The sequence below is a fragment of the Eubalaena glacialis genome, chromosome 3 (assembly GCF_028564815.1).
Source record: "Eubalaena glacialis isolate mEubGla1 chromosome 3, mEubGla1.1.hap2.+ XY, whole genome shotgun sequence".
Classification (NCBI taxonomy): Eukaryota; Metazoa; Chordata; class Mammalia; order Artiodactyla; family Balaenidae; genus Eubalaena; species Eubalaena glacialis.
Genome location: NC_083718.1, coordinates 39,840,329 through 39,867,638, shown reverse-complemented (window position 1 = coordinate 39,867,638; position 27,310 = coordinate 39,840,329). Strand labels below are relative to the sequence as shown.

Sequence of the window (27,310 nt, the reverse complement as noted above, 5' to 3'; positions counted from 1 at the left end):
ACATTGATTGGTTTGCGTATATTGAAGAATCCTTGCATCCCTGGGATAAATCCCACTTGATCATGGTCTATGATGCTTTTAATGTGTTGTTGGATTCTGTTTGCTAGTACTTTGTTGAGGATTTTTGCATCTATATTCATCAGTGATATTGGTCTGTAATTTTCTTTTTTTGTAGTATCTTTGTCTGGTTTTGGTATCAGGGTAATGGTGGCCTCATAGAATGAGTTTGGGAGTGTTCTTTCCTCTGCAATTTTTTGGAAGAGTTTCAGAAGGATGGGTGTTAGCTCTTCTCTAAATGTTTGATAGAATTCATCTGTGAAGCCATCTGGTCCTGGACTCTTGTTTGTTGGAAAATTTTTAATCACAGTTTCAATTTCATTACTTGTGATTGGTGTGTTCATATTTTCTATTTCTTCCTGGTTCAGTCTTGGAAGGTTATACCTTTCTAAGAATTTGTCCATTTCTTCGAGGTTGTCCATTTTATTGGCATAGAGTTGCTTGTAGTAGTCTCTTAGGATGCTTTGTATTTCTGCGGTGTCTGTTGTAACTTCTTCTTTTTCATTTCTAATTTTATTGATTTGGGTCCTCTCCTTTTTCTTCATGAGTCTGGCTAATGGTTTATCAATTTTGTTTATCTTCTCTAAGAACCAGCTTTTACTTTTATTGATGTTTGCTATTGTCTTCTTTGTTTCTATTTCATTTATTTCTGCTCTGATCTTGATGATTTCTTTCCTTCTGCTAACTTTGGGGTTTGTTTGTTCTTTCTCTAGTTCCTTTAGGTGTAACGTTAGATTGTTTATTTGAGATTTTTCTTGTTTCTTGAGGTGGGCTTGTATAGCCATAAACTTCCCTCTTAGAACTGCTTTTGCTGCATCCCGTAGGTTTTGGATCGTCGTGTTTTCATTGTCATTTGTCTCTAGGTATTTTTTGATTTCCTCTTTGATTTCTTCAGTGATTTCTTGGTTATTTAGTAACGTATTGTTTAGCCTCCGTGTGTTTGTGTATTTTACGTTTTTTTCCCCATAATTGATTTCTAATCTCATAGTGTTGTGGTCAGAAAAGATGGTTGACATGATTTCAATTTTCTTAAATTTACTGAGGCTTGATTTGTGATCCAAGATGTGATGTATCCTGGAGAATGTTCCGTGCACACTTGAGAAGAAAGTGTAATCTGCTGTTTTGGAATGGAATGTCCTATAAATATCAATTAAATCTATCTGTTCTATTGTGTCATTTAAAGCTTGTGTTTCCTCATTAATTTTCTGTTTGGATGATCTGTCCATTGGTGTAAGTGAGGTGTTAAAGTCCCCCACTATTATTGTGTTACTGTCGATTTCCTCTTTTAGAGCTGTTAGCAGTTGCCTTATGTATTGAGGTGCTCTTATGTTGGGTGCATATATAATTGTTATATCTTCTTCTTGGATTGATCTCTTGATCATTACGCAGTGTCCTTCCTTGTCTCTTGTAACATTCTTTATTTTAAAGTCTATTTTATCTGATATGAGTATTGTCACTCCAGCTTTCTCTTGATTTCTTTTGCATGGAATATCTTTTTCCATCCCCTCAGTTTCAGTCTGTATGTGTCCCTAGGTCTGCAGTGGGTCTCTTGTAAACAGCATATATATGGGTCTTGTTTTTATATCCATTCAGCAAGCCTGTGTCTTTTGGTTGGAGCATTTAATCCATTCCTGTCTTTTTTTTTTTTCCTACACTCCTCCTCCCCTAGTCTTTTATTTTTTTTTTTAATTTATTTATTTTTGGCTGTGTTGGGTCTTCGTTTCTGTGCGAGGGCTTTCTCTAGTTGTGGCAAGCGGGGGCCGCTCTTCGTCGCGGTGTGCGGGCCTCTCACTATCGCGGCCTCTCGTTGCGGAGCACAGGCTCCAGACGTGCAGGCTCAGTAGTTGTGGCTCACGGGCCCAGTTGCTCCGCGGCATGTGGGATCTTCCCAGACCAGGGCCCGAACCTGTGTCCCCTGCATTGGCAGGCAGATTCTCAACTACTGCGCCACCAGGGAAGCCCTACATTCATGTTTAAGGTAATTATCAATATGTATGTTCCTATTACCATTTTCTTAATTGTTTTGGGTTTGTTTTTGTAGGTCCTCTTCTTCTCTTGTGTTTCCCACTTAGAGAAGTTCCTTTAGCGTTTGTTGGTTAGGTGGTGCTGCATTCTCTTAGCTTTTGCTTGTCTGTAAAGCTTTTGATTTCTCCGTCAAATCTGAATGAGATCCTTGCTGGGTAGAGTAATCTTGGTTGTAGGTTCTTCCCTTTAATCACTTTAAGTATATCATGCCACTCCCTTCTGGCTTGTAGAGTTTCTGCTGAGAAATCAGCTGTTAACCTTATGGGAGTTCCCTTGTATGTTATTTGTCGTTTTTCCCTTGCTGCTTTCAATAATTTTTCTTTGTCTTTAATTTTTGCCACTTTGATTACTATGTGTCTCGGCGTGTTTCTCCTTGGGTTTATCCTGTATGGGACTCTCTGCGCTTCCTGGACTTGGGTGGCTATTTCCTTTCCCATGTTAGGGAAGTTTTCGACTATAATCTCTTCAAATATTTTCTCTGGTCCTTTCTCTCTCTCTTCTCCTTCTGGGACCCCTATAATGCGAATGTTGTTGCGCTTAATGTTGTCCCAGAAGTCTCTTAGGCTGCCTTCGTTTCTTTTCATTCTTTTTTCTTTATTCTGTTCTGCAGCAGTGAATTCCACCATTCTGTCTTCCAGGTCATTTATCCGTTCTGCCTCAGTTATTCTGCTATTGATTCCTTCTAGTGTAGTTTTCATTTCAGTTATTGTATTGTTCATCTCTGTTTGTTTGTTCTTTACTTCTTCTAGGTCTTTTTTAAACATTTCTTGCATCTTCTCAATCTTTGCCTCCATTCTTTTTCCGAGGTCCTGGATCATCTTCACTATTGTTATTCTGAATTCTTTTTCTGGAAGGTTGCCTATCTCCACTTCATTAAGTTGTTTTTCTAGGGTTTTATCTTATTCCTTCATCTGGTACATAGCCCTCTGCCTTTTCATCTTGTCTATTTTTCTGTGAATGTGGGTTTTGTTCCACAGGCTGCAGGATTGTAGTTCTTCTTGCTTCTGCTGTCTGCCCTCTGGTGGATGAGGCTATCTAACATGCTTGTGGAAGTTTCCTGATGGGAGGGACTGGTCTTAATCTCTTTTTAAATAACCAATTAGCTTCTGTGCACATGTGTCAGTTATTCCTATTAAGATTGCTCTTATCTACAGGGCAAAAACCTCTGCCCTCCTGCTTCTGGAGGTGCCAAACTCAACTACACCGTGCTGATTGGAGAGACCCCATGCGCTGTCACTGTGTCCGAGACGCAACTGCTCTGTGAGCCTCCCAACCTCACCGGGCAGCACAAGGTCATGGTGAGTGAACCCTCTTATTATTCTTCCCCTCCTCACCTTTCATGTATAATCTGTCATAAAGAAAGGGTCTTCAACCTCCTGCATATCTCCTCATCACAGAGTCCTAAATAATTGGGTAGGAGCTAAGAACACAAGAAAAGAAAGGCAGATGATAAGCAGGAAGTCATTTTGTATCCAGACTGCACTGTGTGGTTGTGGTCTCTCATGCCCTTTCTGAATTGAGAAGGATTGGATGCCAGGGCTCTACAGCAACTGTGTGTGTGCCATGCGCAGGTCCACGTGGGTGGCATGGTATTCTCGCCTGGCTCGGTGAGTGTCATCTCAGACAGCTTGCTGACCCTGCCAGCCATCGTCAGCATCGCGGCGGGTGGCAGCCTCCTGCTCATCATCGTCATCATTGTGCTCATCGCCTACAAGCGCAAGTCTCGAGAAAATGACCTCACTCTCAAGCGGCTCCAAATGCAGATGGACAACCTGGAGTCCCGTGTGGCCCTGGAGTGTAAGGAAGGTAAGTGGAGGCACTCCCTCGCTTCCAGGACCCTCTTTCCTCACCAGCCTTATTACCCCCCCCCAAAACAGCTCTCATCTTTGCTCCCATCTCTTCTACCACAAGCCATCCTGCTCCACTTTGACCTCTGTTTTCTGTTAAACTTCCTTTGCCCTTAAAATGCCCACAGTAAGGCCCCAGACCTGATCCCATTATTCTGTCCCCCTGTGCCCTGACTCATCCCACAATCTGGCCCAGCCTACTCTCCTTCCCGGGACCTCAGTCTCCCCACAGTCAGAGCCTCCTGGGCCCTGTTGCCTCAGACTCTAGATCCCCACGTAGGAGTGACAGCTCCTTTTGCCTGGCTGCCTTGGAGCAGCAGGAAAGGTGAGAGCACATGCCCTCCCTTCCACCCCATCCCCTCCCCCAGGGTGTGTTTTCAGCCAGTACTGCAGGCTAAGCCTCTGAAGGCCACTTGCAGGGCATCCCAGGCTGTGGTGGTGGAGACAGTGTTTCTTCTGTCTCCCAAGCAACTGCAGCTACCTGGTATCCCCTTAGGCTGAGGACCTGGAAGACTCTCTGGGTAAACATCTCAATTAGGAATCAAAACACTTCTCCTTTTGCTGCAAACTTCAAGATCAGAACAAGCCCTCTGCTGGATGAACGGGAAGAGCTGGGCTGGGGCAAAGTGGGCCATGGCTCCTCCCAGTGCCAGGGCTGGGGAGGAGCAAGGAGGGTGTCAGGAGACAGGTCTGCCACCAAGGGGAAGCCCCTGTTTGGCCAAGGGCCTGGTGGTCAGGGTTCCCTAAGTCTGGGTTTGGTGGTGTTCTCAGTTTTGTTTGTGTGTGTGTGAGTGTTAAATATATATAACATAAAATTTACCATTTTAACTTTCTTATCTCTGCACCCTAGTGCTCTCCCCTCCTCCAGTTCAGAGGCATTAAGTACATTCACAATATTGTGTGACCATCACCACCATCCATCTCCAGAACTTCCACATTTTCCCCAACTGAAACTCTGTACCCATGAAACAATAATCCCTCATCCTCCTCTCCCCTTGGCCCAAGAGGCAACCACTATTCCACTTTCTGTCTCTATGAATTTGACTACTCTAGGAAACTCATATAAATGGCATCATACAGTATTTGTCCCTTTGTGTTTGGTTTATTTCACTTAGCATCAAGTCTTTAAGGTTCATCCCTGTTGTAGCTTTTGAGAGAACTTCATTCCTTTTTAAGGCTAAATAATAGTCCATTGGGTATAGAAACCACATTTTACTTATCAATTTATCTGTCAATGGACATTTGGGTTGTTTCCACCTTTTGGTATCATGAATAATGCTGCTGTGAACGTGAGGGTACAAGCATCTGTTCAAGTCCCTGCTTTCAGTTCTTTTGGGTATATAGGTAGGAGAGGAATTGCTGGGTCATTTGGTAATTCTATGTTTAATTTTTTGAGGAATCACCAAATTGGTTTCCAGAGCAGCTGTACCAATTTATATTCCCTCCAGCAAAATATGAGGGTTCCAGTTTTTCCACATCCTAGCCAACACATGTTATTTTCCACTTTTTTTATAATAGCCATCCTAATGGGTATGAAGTGGTATCTCATGGTGGTTTTGATTTTCATTTTCCCCCAAGGTTTTTGCATCTTGGTTTATTCTCTTGCTTGGAAAAGGGGAGCAAACCTACCTATTCTGGTCTTTGTTTGATCTGTTCGACCACTGTCTCTCACCTGCTTCTAGCACCTGTATCACCTGCATGACCCAAGTCGTGTGCTTCCTTTGTTTTAACTACACTTATAATACATAGAAAGAAAATTCAAAATTATAGGTAAGCATAGAGGAGGAAATAATATAAAAATCACCCATAGTCCCACCACCTAAGAAAGGCAGACTGGAGATATCTCACCGCCCCTGGAGACGCACCCCTATAACCCTCCCTGTCTCTACACCTGGCCCTTCCCTCCTCCACAAACTTCTCCCGCCTTTCCCCTCCCCTGCCTGCATTCCCCTCCTGAGCTTCCCTGTCTCCACTGCACTTTCATAGCTTTTGCCGAGCTCCAGACAGACATCAACGAGCTGACCAGTGACCTGGACCGCTCAGGAATCCCCTACCTGGACTATCGGACCTATGCTATGCGAGTCCTGTTCCCCGGCATTGAGGACCATCCCGTCCTGCGTGAGCTGGAGGTAACACCCGCCTCCCTCGCCCAGCTGCCCAGCAGGGACGTGGGGCCTGGGTTTCCTAGGAAATGCCAATGGGGCCCAGTGCTCAGAAGAAGGTCAGGAGTGAGGAGGAGAAATAGCTTGTAGAAGCATCACCGCAACGGGGATATTTCCAACCAGGAAAATCACAGGCGGGGGGGGGGGGCACCCAGGCTCTTTGGGATGATTCCAGGGGAAGGCTGATTGTTTGTCATTTTTTAATTAATGACTGAATTAATTAGCTAAGATTCTGCCTCATTTCCGAATGGATTTAAGCTGGCTTAAGGAAAGACCTATGATTCTGTGAGGCTTGTTTGTTCATTTCTCAGTTTGTTTTACTAAAGATAATAAATCAGGGCAGAGGAGATTAAGGGGAGACTAGTAAACCAAGCTAGTCTGCTGCAGTATCTCCTATTGTGTTGCATCCTTGGGAAAATCAGATGAATAGCATCCTCTCTGAGGTCTCTACCTGGAGCCCAACCCTCTCAACCCAGGGGGAAGTCAGAGCAGACTGCAGACCTCAGAGACCAGTTATTCCTACATCACCGAGGGTGGGGTGGTTACAGGCGTCATGGAGAGGGTCCTATAGCTGGTATCGTCATCAGCTAACACCCTCACGGAGAGCCGGAAGCTCGTCCTCTGAGGCCACGCCCATCACACCCGTCCCAGGTGCAGGGCAACGGGCAGCAGCACGTGGAGAAGGCCCTGAAGCTCTTTGCCCAGCTCATCAACAACAAGGTGTTCCTGCTGACCTTCATCCGCACCCTGGAGCTGCAGCGCAGCTTCTCCATGCGGGACCGCGGCAACGTGGCCTCGCTCATCATGACCGGCCTGCAGGGCCGCCTGGAGTACGCCACCGACGTCCTCAAGCAGCTGCTCTCCGACCTCATCGATAAGAACCTGGAGAACAAGAACCACCCCAAGCTGCTTCTCCGGAGGTCTGACCTGCGCCAGGGGCGGGGAGGCATCTGAACAGGGACGTCGTTGGGGGGGGGGCAGGGCTGGTTAGTGTGGGTCCCACAAGAAGGCGCCCCTCCCCAGGAAGGCCTGTGTCCCCGCAGCTCCCAGTGCAGAGTCTCATCTTCCTTCAGTCCGGGTGGCTGTGCCGTGTCTGCAGGTGCTGAGCGTGATGCAGGAGCACAGGCCCCAGAGCATCTGAGCTTGAACCCCGGCTCTGCTACCTGCTAGTCGTGTGATCTTGGGCCAGTGATGTGGCCTCTCTGCTGTTTAGTTTCCTCGTGAACAAAATGACACTAATAATACCTGTCTTGAAGTCTCCCTCCCCATGCATCCTGAGTTTCACTGTCCAACACAGTAGCACATGTGACCATTAATTAAAATGAAAATTTAAAATTCAGTTCCTCCATTGCACTAACTGCATCCCAAATGCTCAGTGGCCACCATATTGGAAGCGCAGATAGAGGCTATTCCCATCACAGCAGGATCTCTGTTGGACAGCACCTGGCTGGAGATATGGTGTGGCCTGTCCCATCAGTGCCCAGTTTCCTGGATCTGAATCACCAGCATCCACCACCACGCCCTCCTCAGTTGCCATTTTCCTGGCAGGGAAGAGGGTCAGAGACCTTGGCATCCATCCCCGAGCCTACCCTCTCTGGGGGACCTGGGGAGCCCAGCACAGCTTTGGAGCTCAGCTGGCAGCAGGGCTTGGAATGTGCCACCTCCATTTCACTGCCTTCTCGGTAGCCTTCTCCTTGCAAGGTCTCAGGCTTCCAGACCCCGTGTGGGGTGAGGAGGGAGAAAGAATGGCTTTGTTTTATGAGTACAGAGCCGCCATTCTGCCAATCTGAGCATTAGAAACTCTCATTAAGAACTGTTGTATTTAAATTAGAGCTAATCTCAGGCACAATGCAGGGAGAAGGTGCTGGGAGGGGCCAGGGAGAAAGCCACAATTTCTTCTGCCATTGTCACTCTCTCCCAGGCCCGCATTGCTGAGCAGCCCTGGCAAATGCCTGGGATTTACTGCTACCAGAGGGTATCATTTGCACCACATGCAGCGAGTTAAAATACCCCTCCGGCATCCCCATCACTGAGGGTCTGTCACAGCCGCTTCGTTCCTTCGCAGGTCCCCAGATCTGCAGCCTGGGATGATGGGGGTGGGGCAGGACAAAGGGGCGGTGCTTACAGAGGCAGATCCCCTGTCAGCTAAACACTTGCACACACTGCTCTTTACCTGAGGGGCTGGGATCCACGACCCCGCAGGACAGCAGTGATGACAGCGAGCAGGTATATGCACTATTCTTAGCACTTTACATATATTAATTCATTCAACCTTGACAACAACCCTGTGGGATAGATGATGATGATGGTGGTTATTATTATTATTATTATCATCATCCCCATTTAGAGATGGGGAAACTGAACCCAGAGAGAGGAAGTGACTTACTCAAGATCACACAGGCCAGTACGCAGCAGAGTCAGGATTTGAACCCAGGCAGTCTGACTCTGTTTGGAGGGGAAGGTACCAGGGACCTTCTGGACATGCAAATAAAGTATTCAGACATGCAGGAAATCCCAAAGGGACAGAGAAACTCCATCACCCTGAGGCTGGAAGAGGGTAAGAGGATGGTATTCTTGGTCCCTGTGTCTGCAGACCCATAGTACCACTCCATTTTTGCAGGAAATTGAGATCCAGAAAGAAGCCTCTAGCCCAAGGTCTCACTTCTCATTACTGGTAGAGTTGGGACAGGACACAGTGTCCTGGCTCCCAGCCCCGGGTTCTTTCATGCCCTTGTTCTCTTGAACCCTGGTCCACACAACAAGCTAGGCACACCCTCGCCCTGAGACCCCTCCATAAAGGACTGCCCTTCATCCCTTCTGCCTCCCCAGGACAGAGTCCGTGGCTGAGAAGATGCTGACCAATTGGTTTGCCTTCCTCCTGCACAAGTTCCTGAAGGTGAGACTGGGAGTGAGACAGGAACTGGGAGTTGAGAGCAAGATGGGGGGCTGCCCCTCTGAGCCTGGCCATCAGGGCTGCATGGGGACCCCCCTTAGGAACAGAAACCTACCTGGCTGGGTGCCCCAAAGCCAAGCGGGCCTAGAAATAGGGTCAGGAGAGGAAGGGAAGGAGGCTGGTACCCCGCCACCCACGCCCTGCCTCTGCCCACAGGAGTGTGCGGGGGAGCCGCTCTTCATGCTGTACTGTGCCATCAAGCAGCAGATGGAGAAGGGCCCCATCGATGCCATCACGGGCGAGGCCCGCTACTCCCTGAGCGAGGACAAGCTCATCCGGCAGCAGATCGAGTACAAGACCCTGGTGAGGAGGCAGGAAGCCCAGGGGACAGCACGGACCTCCTGCCTCTGATCCGTGCTCTGCCTTCTCACTGCAAAGCCAGTTTGAGGGGTCAATAAAGAGGCTGGGAGGCCGGCCTGGGGGCCAGTCCAGGGGGCATGCCAAGTGTCCCAAGGGCGGACACACAGGCCTGGGCCCCTCCTCCCCTATCTCATTGGGTGGGCCTAAAGAGCTTGCATTGCCTGCGTTTACCCTAGATCACTAGCATTAGCTATGGGGAAATTAGCATTACGGGGAAGAAGTCTGCTGATTTCTAATATAGAGGCTTCGGGGAAGTGGGAGGCCAGCCCTTGAAACACCGGGAGCCACCCCTAATCCCCCAGGATGTCTCCACCCAGGATGATAGCCTCCCCTAAGCCATCAGGGGCTAGAAAGTAGAGTCCTGGTTCTCTGCGAAAGAGAGGTGGGGAGAAGGACTCAAGCTGTCATTGGCAGATGGCTGGAAGGTGAGAGAAACTGAGACACAGACAGAGGGACACCCGTTTCTCCTGTGAGGAGGGGGAGCCTGGGTAAGAGAAGGCTCCAGGACCTCACTCCCTCTCCCCCAAATGGCTCCTTCAACTCGCATCCTGTTCCCCTTCTATTGCCACCTGTAGATCCTGAACTGCGTCAACCCTGACAACGAGAACAGTCCGGAGATCCCAGTGAAGGTGTTAAACTGTGACACCATCACGCAGGTCAAAGAGAAGATTCTCGATGCTGTCTACAAGAACGTGCCCTACTCCCAGCGGCCGAGGGCTGTTGACATGGACTTGGGTAGGAAACCTGGCCTTGGAGTGTGAGGGCAACTGCCAGGAGGGCATTTGGGCTATGGGGGGTGGGGTGGGAAACCCTGCTCCGCAGACAGCCCCTCGTCGGGGCCTGACTGGGTGCCGTCCAGGTGAGGGGCCAGGTGAAATGTTTGCCTGAAACACTGCCCACTCAGATGTGGCCACCTCTGGGGAGGCCCATGCTTTTGCCAGTGTTGGCCCCCCCGGAGCCCCAGACACCTGAAACACTGTCATTGCACCAGCTTGAGGGAGCCGGGGTTGCCAGGCCCCTAGAGGACGGCACGACTGGGCAGTCCCGTCCCCCGCCCCTCACACTGCTCCTGCACCACCCCTCCACCCAGAGTGGCGTCAAGGCCGGATTGCCCGGGTCGTGCTGCAGGACGAGGACATCACCACCAAGATCGAGGGTGACTGGAAGCGGCTCAACACGCTGATGCACTATCAGGTGAGGGCAGGGTTTTGCGTCAGGGACCCCTGCCCTCCCAGAATGCCCCCTCCTTCTAAGGTTTGCTCTAAGGCCCTCAAAGGCCTAAAAGGGTTTTCTTATCTCCCCTCTCCACCTCCTCCCTGAGTCTAGAGCAGTGATTCTCAGCCACAGCTGCCGATTAGAATTACTGGGGGAAGCTGTCGAAAACATGAGTGTCCAGACTCACCCTGAGAAACTGACTGAACTGGTGTGGGGTTGGGCTGGACATTCCTATCCTGTACAGAGTGTAGCTCTTGGCCTGCAGAAAAATGGCATCTTTCACAGACAGCTGCATAGTCTTCTGCTGCTTTCTCTTTGCTTTCTTACTAATGAGGCTTAACACGTCTCACCTGCAACGAAGGAGGGAATTGGGTCTTATATTCTGCCACTTACTAGCTGGTGTCCCTGGGGAAGTTGCTTAAGCTCTCATTCTTCTCATCTGTAAAATGGAGTTAATGGTGATCCCTGCCCCATAAAGTTGTGAGGAATAGATTGAATATAGTAGGTAGAGTGTTTAGCACACCGGCAGACACATTGAATGGAACAGTCAAAAAAAAATCTCAGCAAAAGAACAAAAGATCCCGAGAGGTATCTACTCTCACCCCCCTTGCTTCTCATGGTAACCACCCACAGCTGGGGGTCTCTGTAAGATTAAGCACAGATAGGCTGGTTGGGATTCGAAAAACATACTAAAATAGAAGCTGGAGATGAGAGACAGTGAGGGAAATTAAACCAACCAGAGGAAGCGCCTTGGGCAGCAGGACCCTGTGGGATTGCCTGATTAATAACATCAGCCTCTGTCCCTGCCTCACACGGGGAGGGCGCAGAGGGGCTGGCAGGCTGGATTCTTTTTTTTTTTTTTTAAATAGATTTATTTATTTATTTATTTATTTTTGGCTGTGTTGGGTCTTCGTTGCTGCGCGCGGGCTTTCTCTAGTTGCGGGGAGCGGGGGCTACTCTCCGTTGCGGTGCACGGGCTTCTCATTGCGGTGGCCTCTCTTGTTGCAGAGCACGGGCTCTAGGCGCACGGGCTTCAATAGTTGTGGCGCGTGGGCTCAGTAGTTGTGGCTCGCGGGCTCTAGAGCGCAGGCTAAGTAGTTGTGGCACACAGGCTTAGTTGCTCTGCGGCATGTGGGATCTTCCCGGACCAGGGCTTGAACCTGTGTCCCCTGCATTGTCAGGCGGATTCTTAACCACTGCGCCACCAGGGAAGCCCAGGCTGGGTTCTTAAGCACTGAGTTACCAACGACCAGGAGGCTGGGGGTCCTAACAGCCAGCAGGACCTGCCTGGGAGCCTCTTGGGGCACAGACGAAAGAGAGGGGCACTGGGGAAACCCCAAAATGCTCCCTTCCAGGCTCCATCCCCCTTACTGGCCTGCATTTCCCATGCTGACACTCTGCCTGGACCCCCTCCCTAAATGGAGTAAGTGTGGTATAGTGGGAAGAGAAAAGGATTTGTGAGCTCTATTTAAACCCCTGCTTCCCCACTCACTGGTGATGTGACTTTAATCTCCCTAAACCTTGGGCTCCTCATCAGTAAATGCAGCTATGACCCCAAATTGTGAAGGTGGTTGGAAGTATTAGAAACCACAGGTGAGGTATACCGGGATGTATATACCACTCCATAGTAGCTATAATCACTCTGTTGATTCCACCCCAGCCCCCAACCCCACTTCACACTGGGCTTCGTAGAACAGTTTTAATGAACCAGTTGGAACCGAAGAAGAAAGTGCAAAAGAAAAGAGCATTATGCCCCCAAATTGTAAGTTTCTCCAGGGCAGGAATGGGGCCGCTCTTCTCTGCCTTTGGTGCCCTAATGCTTGTTACTGGGCCGTCTGTCCTATGACTCCCAATCAGAAGAATGGAATATTCTGTTCTTACAGTGCTCATCTTACAAAGCACTTTGAATTCCCCGATGTCATTTATCATTCATGTATTCATTCATTCCTCAAATATTTACCGAGCTTTACTTTGTGCAAGGCTCTTCCCACACGCTAGCCCTGAGTGACAGGGGACAAGAGGGATTATTCTTCCCTTTGGGAGACAATGATGATGATGATGATGATGTCCATAATAGCAACAGTAATACCCGCATTTACTGAGTGTCACTGGGCACCAGGCACTGCTCCCAGCCTCTACGTGTCCTAACGCCTTTAATCCTCGCAACAAACCTAGACACGATTATTATCCCCTTTGACAGATGAGACAACTGAGGCACAGAGAGGCTAAGTGACTTTCCCGAAATCACGTAGCTAGTAAGTGCAGAGGCAAGGTCAGACCCAGCCAGGCATCTTGACCACGGGTTTGCATCACCTGTTGGTCAAGAGAAAGACTGGAGACTAAGGACAAGGGAGATTTAGTGATGAGACCTGGAATTCAGTTGAACTGTGGTCATTCCAGTCACCTTGTGAATCTCCCTTTAGGTGACAACAAGCCATAAATGATAACATAATCTGTTCTCTCTGGGAGAATAAACCCTTGCTCCTGCCAGGCTTTCGTGTATCATTTCAATTGCAAAGAGAGTTCCTGAGAGTCCTAGGTGGAGAGTTCCCCCTCCTTTTCAGACCTAGTGCTGATGGTGCAAGCTGCCTGCAGTCTGGGGAGCTGCCCCAGCTGGGAAGTAACTACGCATTGGCATCTTCCAGACAACTGTGAAGAGTCCTGGACCCTGCAGCCTTATGCCATCAAGTCAAAGCATCGGCCTCTTGTTACCCTCCCAGGAGTCAAAGGTCCTTGGAGCCCCAACAGGAGAAAAATCTGCATAATCTTAATTAACAAAGAGATTTTTAAAAACCTCCCAGGTTCCTGCAGATTTATAGGGAGGGTGAAATTAAACACCACTACTAAAACTGGCTATCAGGGAATCTCATTAGCGCTAATGTTCACTTATAGTTTGACTTCCCAACATTTAATTTTTTTTTTGGTGGGAGAGAGGGACTGACAATTTAAGACCCAGAAAGATGGTTTTATGACTGGTGCAGCCATAAATCAAACTTATAAAGTTCATAAAAATTGTTAAAGTAAAAAATGGTTTAATAGGAATGTTTTATGGCCCGTAACATTATTATAGCTGTTTTATTCCCTCTGCGTTAGGGGTTTAATTGGATCACCACAATTCTGGGGATTCTCCGTTTTTATTGGATGGAGGGTAACCTTAAATCAAAATGGCCCCAAATGTCTTCAATATGGCTCCTCATTTGTCAGCCCTTTCCCTGCAGGCTGGGTCCTGAGCCTGGCACCCTCACAGAGGACAGGCAAGACACCTTCTTTCTCGCTGACTCCCCAAGAGCAGCTGCCTTCTGGTGAAGCCTCTCAAGGTGACTGGGCCATTATAGGACCCAGGCCAGAAAGAAATCAGAACCAAAAGGGAAAATGGGCTTCAGACCAGTGTGTCTTGAAATAAAATCCCAAATTAGGATGCAATGAGGAGAGCATGTGCTCTGGAGCCTGACAGTCCGGGCGACAAATTTTAGCTCTATCATGTGTTAGGTGTGCGAACTTGAAGGTGTTGTTTAGCTTCTCAATGCTTCAGTTCCTCATCTCTAAAGTGGGGATAGTTGTATGTAACTCACAAAGCTCAAGGCAGGCTGGGCTACACTAGCTCCCTCTAACAGAAACACAATGCAAGCCACACGTATAACTTTACATTTTTTACTAGTCACATTTAAAAAGTAAAAATAAGCAGATAAATGTCATGTTAATGTTTTATTTAACACAACTGATCTAAAATAATTGTCATTTAAATATGTAATCAATATAAACATTATTAATGAGACATTTTGTATACTTTTATTCATCCTAAGTCATTGAAATCCAGTGTGTATTGTACATTTATAGCGTACCTGAGCTCAGACACCTACAGGGCATCTCCCTTTGGACTGATTGGATTGCAAGAGCCCAATAGCCACAGGTGGCAACTAGCTACCATATTGAAAAGCAGGAATTGTTATTTCTAGCATTCCTGATCTCCTTACGCTCTACCTAAACCTATTCCATAACTTTCTAGAAGTACTTGACAATTTTATTCCCCAAGATACCAACATTCACCTGAACTGTATCTCTCATACCCTTCTCAGGTATCAGACAGATCGGTGGTGGCTCTGGTTCCCAAACAGACATCCTCCTACAACATCCCTGCCTCTGCCAGCATCTCCCGGACGTCCATCAGCAGATACGGTGAGGACCAGAAAGGTAGCCTGGGCAGCCAGTGGAGTCTTCTGTGACCCCCGGGGGCTACTCACCATCCCTTCTGACAGCAGGAGCTCCGTGCTGCTGCCAGCCTGCAATCAAAGGCTTCCCTTTCTCCCTGGACCAGTCATCCTCGGAGCAGCCTGTCTCCTCAGAGCTGTGGCAGCAGGTGGTATCCAGCACCTTTCCTTTGATAGCCCAGGTCTGATGGAGGAGTTTGAAGGGCCCAGACCCAAGGAGGCTCTTGGATGGGAGGTTCACATAACCCAGTCCCAGTTTATGCTTATTGTCCCGACTGAATTGTTAACAGCGCCCCCTTTAGCTCTCAGTCATGTCCCAATTTGGGCAATCAATTGGCCATGCTAGCCCTTCCACCCCTGAGGAGAGCTAGGGCCCCCAGTGCCCTCTGGGCAATGAGGTTGTGGTGTTTCACTCTCTCTGACTCTGTTTCCTCTGGTTCTGTATAGCACTAGGCTTTGGGCTGTCCAGGTAAAGGACACCTCAGAACTGAAGCCGGCAGCTCCAAAAGGGGCTCAGGCAATTCTATATTCTGGGCCCCAAGTAAGAAGGAACCCATCAACTCCCGAGAGGGAGCATTTCCACTCACAGCCCTTCGTATCCAGACTTTTATTAAAGCCCCTATGAGAATATCTGGTTGACATTTTACCTATTGATTGTTCTTTGCTGGAAGCATCAGGGAATGAGGGACTCCCAAATTCCCAAGGGCCACCCCAGCTCACAGAATTTCTAAGTCCTCTTTTTACAAAAAGATTTCAGGCTGTTCTCGTGCCAACCAAGGATCGATAAAATAACCCACCAAATATGAAACCCCAAGAGTCCCCTTCCAATTGAAATTGGTTTATTCTGAATGAGTGCAGCAGGTGGGCAGGGATTCTAGAAGGATTCTACAAGCCAGGATGATGCGATTAGTTGCTCACAGGCCTCCACTGCCCCCTTCTCCTCAGACTCCTCCTTCAGGTACACAGGCAGTCCCGACAGCCTGCGGTCTCGGGCCCCCATGATCACCCCAGACCTGGAGAGTGGGGTCAAGGTGTGGCATCTGGTGAAGAACCACGACCATGGGGACCAGAAGGAGGGTGACCGGGGCAGCAAAATGGTGTCCGAGATCTACCTGACCCGGCTATTGGCCACCAAGGTAATTCCCTCCCTGCCCAGCCCAGGGAAGGCTCCTCACAGAGGTGTGTCCTACCCCCCGCCCAGCCCACAGCATCAGAAGGACATCATGGAGCCTGTCCTTCAAGGTAACGCATTTGGACAAGCAGGTCCAGGTCTGGGGCAGGCTTCCCAGGAGATCAGGCCACTTCTGTTCTCTACCCTTTGGCAAAAATCACAATGACATCTTTCCTCCTAGCTCACCCTATAGGACCGCCATTACTCCTCAGAGGATCGACGCTGTCACCTCGGGCCCCTACACCCCTTAGGAAATCATTGGGGTTTTTTATTGGTATTAGATGGACAGATATGCCAGCTTCCTCCATCAGTGCCTTTTCTACCCACTTTCTGGCCACAGTGGGAGGAAAAGCGTGAAGGCCTGGTCCTTCTGGTATCCAAGAGAAGGCTTCCCCTTCCCCGTCCCATCTCATCTACCCCCAAATGCTGATGAAAGTGAGGCAGCGGCAGTGCTGGAAGCTATGATCTAAAGCTTTCTTCTAGCCTCCCTAGCAGAGAAAAGTTTGTCCATATGCATAGCAATCATACAGCCCGTATTTGCCAGGACTGTCCCCCACTGACCCCACAAAAATGCGGCTGAAATTCTAATACAGTGGCATCTCACACTTGCTCCCTGACGTGCCTCAGAAATATACCATCAGACCGTGCGTCTCAAATTTTGCTTTGCCTAATATGCTAATAAGAGACCAACAAAGAGACACCAAAAGGTTGAACATTTTCCTGACCTTCAGAGGTGTTTTTTGAACGTGCAAACTGTGGGCCCCAGGCCCAGCCTTGTCCCTGCCCCAGGTACCCTCCAAGGCCCTGTGATCAGGGCTGTGTCTCAGTGTTCTTGGATCTGGACCCTTCACCCAGTCCCCACTCCAGATACCACTTATCCCCGGCCACTAACATGGTGAGCCCTTCACACCTTCCCGTGAGACCCTCTGCAGTCCTGCCCTGCTCCCGCTGGAAAGGTCCGGCCCTCCGTCTTGTTCTTTAGACACCCTCTCTTACCAGCCTGTGCCCTTCATTCCCCGTGGAAAGCCTGGGCTCAGAGCACTTGCTGTCTTCAGTCAGACTCCGCACGCCCACACCCGCCTGCCATGGACACAAGCAGAAATGTGGCATGTGGCCGCAGGTTGGAGGGGGTTCTTGCCAGGAATCTGCAGCCCATTCAGTCCTTCCCACCTCCCAACATCCCCCCCCCACCCCCACTCCCACCGCACTCTCTGCACAGCCTGGCGTTGCAGACAAATTTCCAAGGCAGGATCGGTCCAAGGCACCATCTGGTCTGCCCGCCTGCTGCCCGTCCCCCTCCCCCACCTCATACTTTCCCACCACCCCTCCTCCAGGGCACCCTGCAGAAGTTCGTGGACGACTTATTTGAGACCTTGTTCAGCACCGTGCACCGGGGCAGCGCTCTCCCCCTGGCCATCAAATACATGTTTGATTTCCTGGATGAGCAGGCCGACAGACACAGCATCCACGACACAGATGTGCGGCACACCTGGAAGAGCAACTGGTAACCCCCTGGGGAGCCCAGGGAGAGCTGCAGCCTGGCGAGGCTGCAAGCTGCGGGGAGTGAGGACCAGGGAGATGGGCGGAGCCTGTTCTCTGCTGTGGCTGAGTAATCCAAGGCTCCTGGGACAAACATATGCTCCACAGAGCAGACGTGGTCCCCAGGCGCCAAGTGGGCCCTGCCGGGCATAGAGCCTGGCAACCAGGACAGATGCACCCTTGAGCTCTGCCCTTTCAGGCTGAGACCCTTCTCCAGGACGTGCCTCCTCCTCCCTAACTCCTGGTTCTTAGGAAAGGGAGCTGGAGGAACCTACACAAAGAGCCACGTCTGAGACCTAGCAGCAGAGCTTCACAGACAGGCGTTGTGGGGCATTCTGAGCACGGCAGAATCTAAGGCACTTCCTGAAATGGGGAAGCCCTGAATTAAACTTAGACCCTGGGGAAGTTGGCCAGTGCTGGGAGAGAGCTTGCACCTGCTGTAGACTTGAGCCCACCAACTACGAGGTTGTCATTGCAAACGTGATCCCTTAAGGCCAAGCGATTACCCCGGCGCCATGGCTTTCAGGAAGCAGCAGGCAGGACGTCCTGCAGGCGTGACTGTCTCCCCTAAGATAACCTCTGCAGCCAAACCCAGCAGTGGGAGAAACAGCTCCTGCGGGCTCTTCGCGCAAGACTTTTCTCTCCTGGGTTTTGAACCTGGACCACAGACCACACTGAAGACTGACTTTCAGGTCACAAAGGGCCTGGCCAAGAGCTGGAGTAAAAACCTTCCTTCAGGAAAGAGCACAGAGAGGGGAGAGGGGAGGTCCAGGCATCTGGGTTGGGCAGGCAGCCCACACAGCTGTCTGGAGTCAGCCATCTCCTCAGAAAACAGAGCCGGCACAGATGGGCCCCGGCTGTTATTTGGGAATCAAAAGTCCTAGCAACCAGCAAAACACTTTGGAAAAAGCCAACCCCAAACCCATGTATTCCTTCCTTTCCGGGGTGTTGTGGTTGCCAAGCCCTCCAAAGTCTGCAGCTTTGATCACAGTGGAGTGAAATAAAGAGGCTCTGGCGGTTGTGGGGTGAGGAGCCTCCAGTGCACGTCACTGGGACAGGCCTTCCACCTGCATCCCCAGGGCCGGGGCCGGGGCTGTTCCCTTTGCTTTGGCGGATCCTCAGTCCAGCGCTGGGAGTGGCAATTTCAAGGAAATCAAGAGAAAGTTCTGGATTATCCCCATCTCTGTGCCTTCTGTTTCTGGCCAGGCCCAAGTCATAAAAATGCTCTGCCCTGGAGTTGTGGTGGGGAGAGTCCCCTTAGCCAGACCGCAGGTCCCTAATGTCCAAGGAAAGACTATTAGAAGCTTCCAAAGCTGCCGGGGGAAGGGGAGGTAGAAGAGAGGAGTCACCTCTCAGCCCAGGCCACTCCCTCCAGGTTAAGGAAAGTGAGTGATCCTGTTGCATTTGGAAAGATAAGCAGAAATCATAATGGAAGGACTTGGAGTGGGCACAGCTGATCTTTCCCAAGACTTGGCATGAACTGAGACATTTGGGAAAGCTTGGGGTCCAGGAGAATCAAGAGAAAATGAAGGAGAGAGGGGAGGTAGGTTGGGTGGCTGAAACATCTCAGGCCTGAAGGACAAGCCGGGGACAGGGCTCATTCCACAGAGGAGCCAAAAGAGTTAAGGGCCTGCAGGCAGCTGGAGGAGAGGGCCAAGTTGGAAAAGGCGGCAGAAACAGCAGCTGTTCTGGTTTTGAAGGGGAGTAAATGGGCTTATCCTCCTTACAGCCTAAGGAGCAGAGAAAAAGCATTCTCCTCCGATTATAAATTCCCAAGTTGCAGAAAGAACTCTCCGAACGACTGATCAGTTCCTCTTGGGGTGGGAAAAACTCGGAGTCCTAGTGAGTCATTCCCAGCGTGCCAACATGGCCTCCTCTTCTTCCTCTGCCCCTGACCAGATCCGAGAAAGCCCCGGGGAGAGTCGTGAAAGAGCTGCCCCCAGGGGAGCCCATTCCTCAGCCCAGCCAGGCCAGGCCAGCCCTGGGAAGTGGCTGGGCAGCCTGGCTGGGTGGGGAGCACAGGTGGCGCCCTTTGTGCCCACTCGGAGCCCGTGCTGGGGCTGCCACTGCATCCTTCTGGACAATGGCCACAGGCTTTGAGAAGGGACTCTGGGAGCCTGGGGGCTTTGTTTGAAGCTCTGAGAAAACTGTGCAGCCCTCTGTTACTTGGGCTTCCCTGGGGACACAGAGGCCTTTGGAAAAGACCTCCAGGAGGGAACGAAGCCACCCACGCCCACCTCTCAGTTGTTAGAGAACAGGGTCAGCACCCCATTAGGGCACAATAGTGCCTCTCCTTTTCTCCCAGCATCAGTAACAGCTTAGCCTAAATTGGCAGCCCTGGCTGGACCAGTTTTCTGTGACTTCATTCTCTTGCCCTTCGAGAGAGAATTTGGCATTTGTAGGGGAGGGAGGAATGTTAGTGAACAGCATGGGGCACGGCCAAGGTGCAGCCCTCAGACTCTGCTGTGCTATTTCCTACAGCCTCCCTCTGCGCTTCTGGGTGAACGTGATCAAGAACCCCCAGTTTGTATTTGACATCCACAAGGGCAGCATCACGGACGCCTGCCTCTCTGTGGTGGCCCAGACCTTCATGGACTCTTGCTCAACATCAGAGCACCGGCTGGGCAAGGACTCCCCTTCCAACAAGCTGCTCTATGCCAAGGACATCCCCAGCTACAAGAGCTGGGTGGAAAGGTCAGTAGCACCCTCAGGACACGCCCGTGGCCCTGAATGCCTGCTGCGTTCCCTCCTCTGGGCTTCACTGGCCAAGGACTCAAAACCATGTTTGTGGTGCCTTCGGGACCTCATGCACACCTTTTTCTCTCTTGTCCAAAGTTCCTGCTGGGGGAAGAAAGGGAAGCTTTGTACCCTTCAAGTCAGATCATTAGCATTCTAATTACCATTTATTGAGCACATGCTAAACACCCAGCACTGTGATAAAGATGTTGTATGTATCACCTCACTAAAATATCCAGCAGAGTTGTAAAGTAGGTATTATTATCATCCCCATTTTACTGATGAGGAAACTGAAGCACAGAGAGGCAAAGTAACTTACCCAAGGTCACACAGCTAGCAGGTAGCAGAGCTGGAATTTGAATACAAGGAGTCTGGTCGGAGTCTGGGCTTTTAACTACCCTGGAAAGTTAGTAGTTAGGGAAAACCAGTCTCCAGGCCCCAACCTTAGGGAAAACCAGCCTCCAGGCCCCAACCTCAGCTAGAGGGAAGAGGCCAGAGGAAGCTTCGTGAGAAGAGACATAGGGAAGCAGGAGCAACTATGGGGACAACTGTGCTCTCAAGGGTTCTGGGACCAGGGTAGGTATAGGCAGTATTTGCTGAGTCCCCACCAAGGAGCCTGTCCTCTCTATGGCAGATACTACGCAGACATCGCCAAGCTCCCCGCCATCAGCGACCAGGACATGAACGCCTACCTCGCCGAGCAATCCCGCCTGCACGCCGTGGAGTTCAACATGCTGAGTGCCCTCAATGAGATCTACTCCTACGTCAGCAAGTACAGCGAAGAGGTGAGTCAGGGCCCCGGGAAGGACACACTCAGGGGGCAAAGCAGGTTAAACAAAAAGCAGGGCTCCATCCTTAAATAACAGCAATGGAGGGTAATTCAGAAAACACATTCACGGAGTCAAAAAGTCATCACCATGCTTTTAGAAGGCAGGCTATCCTCTCCTGATTCATTCGGTGCTTTCTTACACCTTCCATTGTCTTGCCCTTGTTCATGCAATACATAACACTTTTATTTAATAATGTAATTGTTTTTCAGTTCAAAGTGTACGATTAATTTCATCCATTCTTAAACAATGAATCAGACTATTCTTTGCAGTTGGGCAGATGCTGTCAGTTACATTTCAGACAGACAGGTGGGCACGACTAGATCCTGAAGAGGACAGCTCCAGAGAATTCACAAGTCATGCATTAGCATTGTACCTGAACGTAATCGTAGTAATAATAATAGCTAACACATAGCACTTGCTATATGCTAAATGTCGTTTTAAATACTTTAGATATGTACATACACACACATACATACACACACACATATGTATGTCACACATATATTCAATTAATCATTTACATTATTTAAGGTTATATTCATTAGGGCAGAATGGAAAGGCAGATAGAAGGATATAGGATTCTGGAAAATGGCCTCTTCCATGCTGAGTGCTGAGTCTGCCCCCCCTTTGCTTTTGTTCCTCAGCTCATTGGGGCCCTCGAGCAGGATGAGCAGGCCCGGCGACAGCGGCTGGCATACAAGGTGGAACAGCTCATAAACGCCATGTCCATTGAGAGCTGAGAGATGGAGCCTCCTGTTCCTGGGAAGAGGGACCCGTGAAAGCTGTCACACTGGGCATCTCAGAAGGAAGGACAAGTGAAGGGGATCAGGCCCCAGCGCTTGCTGTCCCCTGAGACCCCCTTCCGGGGAGAGGGGAGGACCCCTCTCCCCACGCCAGCCAAGTATCGTCACAGCCTGTTCCTGCAGGGAGAGACCGGGGGTGTCATCCACCCCATCCCCCCGCAGCGAGGACGAGAGGGACGCCAGGACCCAGAGAAGGTGGCTCTTCAAGCTAAGAGGAACGACTGGGAGCGGTTCTGCCTCTGTGACTGCTGCTTTGCATGAAAACTCATTCAATGTATATTGGGGAAATAATGAGAACTTTATTTAATTTTTTTTAAGAAAAAGGAAAACCAGAAATAAAACAAAACAAAAAGCTTCCCTGTTCATCCCGTCCAACTTTCGTTTAATTCTGATTTCTGTCCCCCTTCCTTCTTTTACCCCTGTCCCTCCTTCCTCGTATAACTCCTGGTTCCCAATGCCGGAAAAAGCCTACAGAGAGATGCTGAGAGAAAGCAGAGGGAAAAATGATTGTTTCCTTGCCTTTGGAAATGTTTTTTTTTAAAAAGTGAGGAGGAGAAGAATGAGCACAAGTTGGCACCAAACACTTCGCAAAAAGAGAGGCCAGTGAAACCTGAAGTTATCCCGGCAGCCGTGAGAGGTGGGGAAGGACTAGCCTTTGCACAAATGGCACAGCCATGGAGCGGCTCCACCTGGCTGACTGGAAACAGCTTTACATACGCACACCTGTGTATTCTCATCTCCAGCGGACATATGTGTCTGTAGAGTACCAATGCTTTTTGCTACTGTTTGGTTGTTTTGTTTTATTTAATCCCAAACCTCAACAAATGAGGAGCTGACTTTGGTACTTTTCCTTTGGGTTTCCCCAAGGTTACTACCAGAAGTGGGGGAGAGGTGGGCCTCTCCCAGACCAGAGGCCTGGCTTCCCCGAGGGTGCTGGGCAGCTCTGCCTTACATCCGTCACTGTCATAAACCAGGCACCCTGGCGAAAGGCCTTGGAGGCGCATGGGCCAGGCCTCCAGGAGATTGCATTTGGGAGCTGACCTGGGGATATGGGTGTTTGGCTTTGGATTCTGCTCCAATCCACCAGTGGTTTCTTGCAATTAAAAAGAAAACAAAAATCAAACACTGTTTACAGCAAGCAATACTTGAAGAGCATAGGTTCAGGAAGCTGCAGTATTTATTGTTGTGCTTTCTGTCTTTTATTCTCTCATGCCTAGAGAGGGGAGACAACCCTTCGCTCGTATGCGGAAGCTCCTGATCGTCTGGACACTGGCCTCAGTAGAGATGACTGTAGCATCCCCATGTTATGTCTTCTTCGGCCTCTCTTTCTGCCTCTCATGTCCTTATGAGTTTGAAGGACAAGTGGGCAGCTTCTCTCTCTCCTGCTGACACCTAAATCCATGGATGACCCTCCGTCCTGAGTGTAGTTTCCAAATAAAGAGACCAAAGTTCCACACCCTGGTCCTGAGGCCCCATGGAAGGCAGTGGGAGGCATCCAGAGGAAGGCACCTCCGCTGGTGCAGGACCCTAGTGACCGGACAGCCACCAGAGTTTCCGGGCCTCCCACTCTGGCAAGAATCCAAGCAGCCAGCTCCAACTTCTCCGCAGGCAGCATCGGAGTGAGTGGGAAGGAGGACAAGAGAAAGGCAAAGGGATGGGAAGGGAGGCAGCAGGAGAGGACCAGCCTACCCTTCCCACCTTCTACTTTACAAGGGGCTGCGATGCTGGGAATCGGGACCAGCCACCCCCAGCGATACCAGACCAGGGTCATTTCCTCTGTAATTAACTCTGGGCCCTGGCTTCTCTGTGCCCTGATTTACTTCCAAACACTTCCAATTTCCAAAGGCTCTGCTGACCACATTGGATTGCCAGGAAAGGGCCGGGGGAGGGGTAGCTCTGAGGGCTGGCTTCCATCGCTGGGGTGTGGCTTTGGATCACTGTGCTAACCACACAGCAGACATTGCCTGGTCGCCTCAGCTCCAGTTTCTTGCCTGAATGCAGCCGACAAATGGGAGGAGAAAAGCATTCAGCAAAATACTCAGGAAACTCGCTGTTTTCATTATCATTCACAACCAGCCATGTGAAGGCCACTTTCTTCTGATAATCCACTTCTGTTAAAGTTTCTCTGGGCCCTATTAATAGCCTGAAAGAAATACTAATGACTGGCCTTCTGCACTAAGCCAAAGTGTTTGCCCTTCATATACCCAAAGCGTATCAGCTCAGAGCCCATGATTTATGGAGATGAAAGGCGAGGAGATACGGCAAGAGGAATGTGAGCAGGGGACTTTGTGCTGCCCACAGAAAAGTGCAGCCCACCCTCATTTTACTTCTGAGCTCTGAATGAAGGTTTTCTGATCACACCAATGCTCAGACTGGCATCCTGGGCTTTGCCCCACCAAGAAGTAAAAGTTAGACATCTCAACTGCGACCTGTAGGCATCTACCCGGGTGTCTCCCAGCAGCTACTTTTGGTGACCATTCACCACCCCTGGGGATGCTTCCTTGAAGGTTTTGGAGGAGTGGGAGAATGATGGGGTGATGGCCGCTTGGACAGTGGAGAGGAGAGGCACCAGAGCTGGCCTGAGAAGCTTGACCACATTTCTCAGGATTCCATGAGAGAGCTGGGGAATGTGGGCTGGCAAAGGATGTGGCACAGGGGCGTCCCTAAGGAAGGAATTAAGATAAAGGAAAACTCGACTGGACTCAAGTCAGGCCGTGAGGGTGAAAGGATGGAGAGCCTTGCTTGGCTTTGGGTCACCAAGAGTCCATGCCCTGTGGGATGGGAGAAGAGGGAGTTAATTGGCCTCTGTCCTCACTGTTATCCGATGGGAAGATATTTTGACCTTGTGTAAGGGATAGGTATTAAAGTCACGTTCCCTCCCCCACATGAAGTCATCCGTCTTGGAGGGAGGCAGAGAGGGACTCCTCTCTCGAAGGTTGATCCAGCTCCGTTTTGTTTCACTGGTCTGCACAAGAGACAATCCTCTGGAAAAGGGAAAGGAAAAGCACCCCAGAAACGTGCTTGGCAAGACAGAGGGTGCTCATACACAAGACGGAGATGGATAAGCTGTCCATCTTGGTGGAGTGAGTCCCCCCAGCTGGCCTGCTGCTGCCTGCCCCCCAGCAGGGGCTCAGGTGCTTCTGTGCTTGCCCTCCTACAGCTCTCCACAGCCCATCTCTCAGAACCATTCCTGATCCACTACTGGCAGACAGCTCCCCCTCCTTGAAAAGTTCAGTCATTAGGAGCACGGATCCACTGGGAACCTCACTCGTGGGAGGGAGCTGTTTCCTATATTCATTCATTCAGAGAACGCTCCTGAGCTAACACTGTTTGCTAGGCCCTGCTCCAGGTGCTGAGAAGCAGCAATGAACGAGACCAAGAAGGGCCTTCTTCTAGCGAACTGACATTCTTCGGGCTGCTGGCTCCTGCCACCAACTTAGCCCGCATAGCTCACCTCCCAGACCTGCAGAGGGCACAAGTTTTGTAGAAAAGGGAGCCAGAAGAAGGAAGAAAGCCGACTAACCCAGCTGCCTTACTTCGTTCTGGGGACAGTCCTGAGAGCCATGAGAGCCTTTCTCGGTCCCACTGCCGCTGTCTCTTCTGGTGGCGCTTCCCCTGCTGCTTGAGCTCCTGGCCTTCCTTTATTTCTACCAAACTAGGACAAGAAATAGCAGTGGAGGCCCCGGGCCCTGCCGAGCATGAAGCAGAAGCGACGGATGGGTGAGCTGGATTCCGATGGTCTGGGCAGCACAGATTGAGAGCGTTTGAAAGCCCCTGGCTGATCAGTCTCCAGGTGCATCCCAGTTGCCACGCTGCCCCCATTAACCTGCAGCCAGTAGATACTGAGCGGGCAGCTGCCCCCGGGGAGGCCACTATTCCCAGCCACGCTGTCCTGCCTGAGGTTCCTGGGCCCTGGCCACGGGCAGGAAAGAACTGAGCCTCAGGAGTGGGGGCTCTGTGGGTGAGAAAATCCAGAGGAGTTTAGTGGACACAGGGCTGTGGGAGCAGGTCCTCTGGGGGGACTTGGGAGGTGAAGTTCAGGGCCTTCTGGTGCCTTGTCTCAAGAACAAGCTTTGAGAAGATGGCGGCCTCCTCTTCATCACCCCAGTCTCTCTTCCCTGTCTCTTTCCTTTCTTCTGGTTTCCCCAAGAGTGAAGTTTTAGCATCTGGGGGCTCCGTGATGCCAGGGATAAAAGATAAAGTTTCACCCTTGGTATTAGGGAGGTCCTGGGGGACAGGGCCTCAGCCCTGTCAGCAAACTGGAGATCCTGGGCCTTTCATGAACATGCCCATCGCATTCCCCTCACCCTAAAGGGACTCTCCCCTCTACCCTTTCTGCAGTGCAGAGCGTGCCTCCTGTCCTCACCTCAAGGAGATGGGAGGCATCGTCTGGATTTCAGTCAAGACCCTGACTCAGGCCTCATGTGCTCTCTGCGTTGGCATTACAGGTGGAGGACATAATGGAACGTAGTTCACCCTACAGAGCAGATGTTCCCACGTGTGTCAGGGAGGGAGGGACAAGCTCTTTGTACCACGAGACTAAGGACCTGAGCCCACCTGCCTCTCCCCTCAACTTCTCCTACCCAAACCCACTCTTCTTGACACACTGGAATCTGTATTATATATTTTTTTAAGAAAATAGAATGATAGCTGTCCAGTTTTGTTGTTTTTACAGGTGTTGTGGAATAAAAACTGTAAGAAAATTACGTATTTAAAATGTTCCAATAAACTGGGGTTTTTTGTCATTCTAATGTATTATTGTGTACCTATTGTAAATATGAAACACTCCTATTTTGCAAGCCAAGGACACAATTTGTACTGTTGTTATATATAAATAAAGTTTACTGGATTAAAAAAACCTTCACTCTTCAAATAAACCTGGTTGTTCAGGAGCATATATGCAGAATAACATTTCCTGGGCATATTTAAGAAGCAGGGTACTCATGGGAAGATGAGCTAAGTTGTTTTCAGGGACTTCTAGAATTCTCTCTGGAGCCGGAGCTTATTAGTGTCCAGTTATCAGCGTCAACACACCAGCACTCACACACACACACACACACACGCATGCACACGCACACACGCGCGCGCACACACACACACACGCACATGCTCCAGCTGTACCAATAGGTGAACACTGCCCCCTGGCCCCAAGACCCAGAACATCGCTTTTCTCCAACAACAGGCTGATAGTGCCGACTTTGGGTTGAGGTGCTTTCCTAGGGGTGAATTAGGTCTCCGAAGGAGGAGATCCACCTGCAGTCCTTCCTGAAAATTACATTCATTTATTTGTATTAAAAATTTCAAGGACCGGAAAAAAAAAAAATTTCAAGGACCAACCATGGAATGGCATTGTGGTAAGTGCGGGGGGATGAAATAATAAATGAGAAAGACACAATCTTTGCCC

At 50.1% G+C, this 27,310-nt stretch overlaps 1 protein-coding gene across 3 annotated transcripts in view; it reads left to right on the top strand.

The window, feature by feature from the left end:
* PLXNA2 (plexin A2) overlaps positions 1-26,668 on the top strand; it is a 217,215-nt gene extending 190,547 nt beyond the window's left edge. The window contains exons 18-32 of one of the 3 annotated variants that reach the window (XR_009700582.1): positions 3,237-3,380; positions 3,654-3,888; positions 5,916-6,058; positions 6,743-7,011; positions 8,921-8,987; positions 9,201-9,347; positions 9,980-10,139; positions 10,495-10,598; positions 14,696-14,795; positions 15,773-15,963; positions 17,333-17,502; positions 20,019-20,231; positions 20,908-21,058; positions 21,748-25,626; positions 26,248-26,668. Coding sequence is in view for 2 of the 3 variants with exons in the window: in XM_061187490.1 (XP_061043473.1) it covers positions 3,237-3,380; positions 3,654-3,888; positions 5,916-6,058; positions 6,743-7,011; positions 8,921-8,987; positions 9,201-9,347; positions 9,980-10,139; positions 10,495-10,598; positions 14,696-14,795; positions 15,773-15,963; positions 17,333-17,502; positions 20,019-20,231; positions 20,908-21,058; positions 21,748-21,843 (2,190 nt within the window). In the remaining variant the exon portion in view is untranslated. Of the gene's footprint in view, positions 1-3,236; positions 3,381-3,653; positions 3,889-5,915; positions 6,059-6,742; positions 7,012-8,920; positions 8,988-9,200; positions 9,348-9,979; positions 10,140-10,494; positions 10,599-14,695; positions 14,796-14,878; positions 14,977-15,772; positions 15,964-17,332; positions 17,503-20,018; positions 20,232-20,907; positions 21,059-21,747 lie in introns of those variants that run through there. The other 2 variants (XM_061187490.1, XM_061187491.1) reach the window with 2 other exon arrangements.
* The last annotated feature ends 642 nt before the right edge of the window (positions 26,669-27,310 follow it).